Source organism: Belonocnema kinseyi, chromosome 5 (assembly GCF_010883055.1).
Source record: "Belonocnema kinseyi isolate 2016_QV_RU_SX_M_011 chromosome 5, B_treatae_v1, whole genome shotgun sequence".
Taxonomy (NCBI): domain Eukaryota; kingdom Metazoa; phylum Arthropoda; class Insecta; order Hymenoptera; family Cynipidae; genus Belonocnema; species Belonocnema kinseyi.
The window spans coordinates 91,042,586-91,047,541 of NC_046661.1; the positions used below are offsets into that span (position 1 = coordinate 91,042,586).

Genomic DNA, 4,956 nt, shown 5'->3' on the forward strand with positions numbered 1-4,956 from the left:
CCATCAGAATTGTGGAATACACCGCTGATCCTCACAACGGATTCAACGCTGTTGTTAAAAAAATTGGTCAAGCTGTCCATCCGGCACCTGTTGCTAAATATGTAGCACCTGCCATCGCCCCTCATGGTCATGTAGGATACTAAATTTTTCATACTCGATAGGAAAACCCAAGAAAAGGATCCACCTCTTAAAAGTTCACCAAACATTAAAAAACACCAGCCAATTTACAAATAGACCTCAATTGCAGGTAGAGACTTTCAAAATCTAAAACTTTCCCTTGACAATATTTCTAAATTAAGGAAAGCTCTTTATCTGCAATTGTTGGATTATAAAATTGGTGTCCACAATTTGTTGGGACTTTAGATTATACTGAGCAAATTGTGTACCTATTTGGATGACTGGTAGTGAATGGGATTTCTTTTTCATTTAGGCAATTCGCCTCTACCTCAATAAAACGAGAGCTCTATCTGTATATATATATATATATATATATATATATAATTATTTGAGGGATTTGTCGATATCTCTGCTCAACTTTTTTGCCAATGAAATCCTATGTAGGAAGAAAAAATACTGATTTTTTGTCATCAGTATTTATAGTTTGATACCCATTCGCATTTGTACAAGACTCATAGAGAAATAAAGTATTTTTATAATGTTATTATTTGTTTGTTCTGATTAATTTTCATTAAAAAATACCCTTGAATCTCCTTAAATCTTATTAATTCGGGGGCTGCTACAGATCAGGAAATTCTGGAAAGTCCGGTCATTTAAAAGTGGAGTGTTACGGTATCCTTATAACAATGCACTTGTATCGTTAACCAATAAAGATGAAATTTCTACGATAAGAGATCAATTTTTAAACCAAAAAGACGAATTGGTAACAAAGAAAAAGTTGAATTTCTAAACAAGAAAGATTTTTTACTCAATGAAGAAAAAAGAAATATTTAAAAATATTTGAATTTTCATTATTAGATACCGTAAAATTTGTTCTGAATATAATAAATCTGACTTTTTAGTATGAAAATTCAATATTTTTGAATATTTCTTTTTTCTTCATTGAGTAAAAAATCTTTCTTGTTTAGAAATTCAACTTTTTCTTTATTATTTATTCGCCTTTTTGGTTTGAAAATTGATCTCTTATCGTAGAAATTTTATATTTATCTGTGAAGAATGCAACTGCTCTGGTATAAGACACAGCATTTGATTCGAAAATTATACGAATAATTACTTAAATTTTCCGTCGTCGAGAATTCATCTTTTTTGGATGAAAATTTCACTATTTTGTGCAGAAGCGAGTTTTAATTTTTTTATTTAAAAATTCTACTATTTAGTTGAATATTCGTCTTTTAAGAAGAAGTTCAATCTTTTTAGTTAAAAATTGATGTTTTTGCTTGAAAATTTGACTATTCTATTTTAATTTGAAAAATTTTTTTTTTTTTAGTTGAAAATTCAATTATTTGCTCGATAATTCATGTATTTTATTAAAAATTATTATTTTTTCAAATTTATTTTTTTAACTGAAAATATAAATTATCTTCCTCGTAGAAGATTAATCTTATTGACTGAAAGTTTTTCTTCTTAATTGAAATTGTACTTCTTAGGTTAAAAATTGAATTATTTCAGTTGTTGTAGAAGATCTATCTGTTTTTGGTAATAATTTAATTATTTGATCGAAAATTGATATATTTTGTTATGAATTAATATGTTCTGGTAGAAAATGATTATTTTATGTTAAGAATTTATCTTTTTGTTTTAAAAATGAACTATATTCTTAAAAATTGGACTTTATGGTAGAAAAGTAATCTCATTAGTTAAAACTTCATCCTTCAGGTTCAAAATTGATTTTCTTGATTCAAAATTGATCTCTTCTGTTAACATTTAGCTTTCTTATCGAAAATTTATTCTGTAACTGAGAATCCAACTATTCTCTATTTGTTTGAAAATTTATCATTTTAAATTTAAAATTCATAAATTTTGTTTTAAAATTTTTCTTTCTTGATAAAAAATTGATCTTTTAGGCTGAAAATTCAAATATGTAATTTAAAATTTATTTCTCGGTTGAAGGTTCATATTTTTTGGTGAACAATTAGTCTTCCAAATAAAAATTTTACTTTTTCGGTTAAAAATTTAAATATATATTTTTTGTTGGTTTAAAATTTGCACTTTTTAATTTCTTATTGAAAATAGATTTTTTGTTAATGAATTAACTATATGGTTTAAACAAATTTTATTTTGTCAAAAATAATCCTTTTTAGCAGGAAATTTAACCATTATGTTGAAAATGTTGTTTTTTTTTAAATTTAAAATTATTTTTTTTACTGACAAGTTAACAATTTCATTTCTTGTTGTAAAATTATTTACGTTACTTAAAAATTTTATGATTTTGTTAAAAATTCATGAATCATATTGAAAATTCTTCACTTTATTACAAAAGTAATCTTATTAGTTAATTTTGACTATTTTATAGATAAATAGTTTCTGATTAGGTTAAAAATTTATATTTTTAACAGAGAATTTGAATATTCCAATTGTGGTTAAAAATTTATGATTTTAAGTTGAAAATTTATATACTTCTTTTCAAAATTTGTCTTCTTTGGTAAAAAATTCATCTTTTTGGTCGAATATTCAACTACTTGCTTCACAATTTCTATTTAGAATTAAACCTTCATCTTTTTTTTTGTGCAAAAATGTTCTTTTTTGATGCAAAATTAGCTATTTTTTTAAACAATTAGTTCTGTTAAGTTAAACATTTTTTTGAAATTGAGAATTCAACTATTTCCTTATTGGTTAAAAATGATCTTCTTTAGTTAAAAATTAATGTATTTTGTTTAATATTGGACTTTTTTATTCATAAAATGATTTTTTTTTCATAAATGTAACTACTTATTTGGTATGAAATTTATTCCTTGGGATAAAGATTCATCTTTTTTGGTAGAAAATTAATTGTTTTCGTTGAAATTTTATCCTTTTGGTTAAAAATTCGTTTCTTTTTCTTTTTAAATTAAACTCTTCCAATTTTTGTTGCAAATTTTTGGTAGAAAATTATTTTTCTTTGGGAAAACTTGAACTATTTCTTCAAACTTCGTTTTCAAAAATTAAAAACTCATTTTTTTACTGAAAAGTCAGCTCTTCCATTTTTTGTTACAAATTTATTTTTGATACTACTACAATCTGAAATTAAATTTTTTGATTGAAAAATGTATTTTGTGGGAAATTCCTTTTTTTAATGTAACGGTTTTGTTGTAAATTCATGTATTTTGTTGAAATTCGGTCTTTTTTGGTAGGAAAAATTTATCATCTGGTTGAAACTTCAATTAGCTGGTTAAAAATTAATCTCTTTAGTTGTGAATTTAACTATTGTGTTAAAAAATTTTTTTAAGTTAAAAATAAATTTAAGAATAAGAAGAAAAATCTTCACTTTATAATAATAAATAAATTCATATTTTTCGTTTGAGTACTGAACTCTTGCAAAAAAATTCTCTTTCGGGTTCGAAAATTCAATATTTTCGATCATTTTTTTTATTGATATCTAGGTGTGAGGTTGTTTTCATACATAAAATAAAAATGTATAACGGTCAGGAAAAAAGTAGAAATTGGCCCGATTAAAGTAAAAATAAATGAGGGAATTTCAAAATTGGTATTTTTTAAGGTCTGCTGGATTTTGTAGAATCACTTTTGAGCGTGGAATATTTATGCAGGGCGAAATGATTAAAATAAAATTACTGTCTGATATATATTGTTTATTAAAATCAAAATTCTGTTAAATAAATGTTAAAAATATTGTACTGAATTCCAATACTGAAATTTATTAATATATTTAATTATTATAAATAATAGACTCACCAAAGATTCTTGATATAATTTGTGAGCGATGATACTTGTGCTCTCGAACATGTCATTTCCGGGACCGGAAGCGAAACATCTTTCATTCTTATCGAGACACTTGTCTTCTGCGGTGCAAGAACTTCCAGTAAATTCGCATTTTGGACCTCGAGTGTTGGGTGAAACATCCCCTAAATTTGAAGAAGCGAACGCTGCCACAAATGGACCCTAGAAAAAAATAATTTAGAAAATTAGAATATATTTTAGATTATATTTGATTTATTTATATTTATTGAGATGGTCATTTAATAATCACTAACGCATAATACACTCCAGGTGTCATAAAACTCTTTGTAAAAGCCGCCCTGCGCAATTACTCAGTCGAGCATACTGCGCAGTGTTATGCATTTCTAATGGTTCAGGCGGCCCTGGAACTGTTATTATATGGAACTTGAATCATGGTATGAATGCATACATTTTCAATTCGAAAGCACCAATTTTCAACGAAACAGTTTAATTTTTAACTTGAAAAAGATAACTTAACAAAATAGTTAAATTTTAAACCTACAAAAATGAATTTGGAGCAAGATTTTTCATTACGATAGTTTAACTTTCAACTAAAAAATATAAGTTCTTAACCGAAAAATAGAATAGTTACATTTTCAGTTTTAAAAATAAATTTTTCGTGAAGAAGAAACAAATTTTCAACTGGTTAAATTCAACTAAAGAACGTTAATTTGCAACAAAATAGTTAAATACTCAATCAAAATAATAATTTGTCGAAAAAGAAGAATTATATTTAGATTAAAAGGGCAAATTTTATACAAAATACATTAATTTTCAACAAAACAGTTGAATTTTCTACTGGGCTCTGTGATTTTTTAACAAAAAAGTGAATTTTCTCCCAAGTATTAGTTATCTTTTCTTTATTTATTTATAATCATTAAGATGGTCCATAAATAATCGCAGAAGCATAATATGCTCCAGGACTTATTGAAGCCCTTGAAAGGGCCGCCGTGCGCGAGTACTCAGTCGAGTATACTGCGCAAAAATGTGCATTTCAGTTGGAATACAATAATATCAAACTTTTAAAATCAATAGTTTAATTTTTTTAAATAGCTCAATTGTAAA

General features: G+C 25.5%; 1 protein-coding gene across 4 annotated transcripts in view; it reads right to left on the reverse strand.

Annotated features, from left to right (window-relative positions):
• LOC117172510 (neutral ceramidase) overlaps window positions 1–4,956 on the reverse strand; it is a 290,344-nt gene that overhangs the window by 186,728 nt on the left and 98,660 nt on the right. For all 4 annotated transcript variants that reach the window (XM_033360522.1, XM_033360524.1, XM_033360523.1 and 1 more), the window contains exon 7: window positions 3,847–4,053. In XM_033360522.1, coding sequence (XP_033216413.1) covers window positions 3,847–4,053 — 207 coding nt within the window. The remainder of the gene's footprint in view (window positions 1–3,846; window positions 4,054–4,956) is intronic.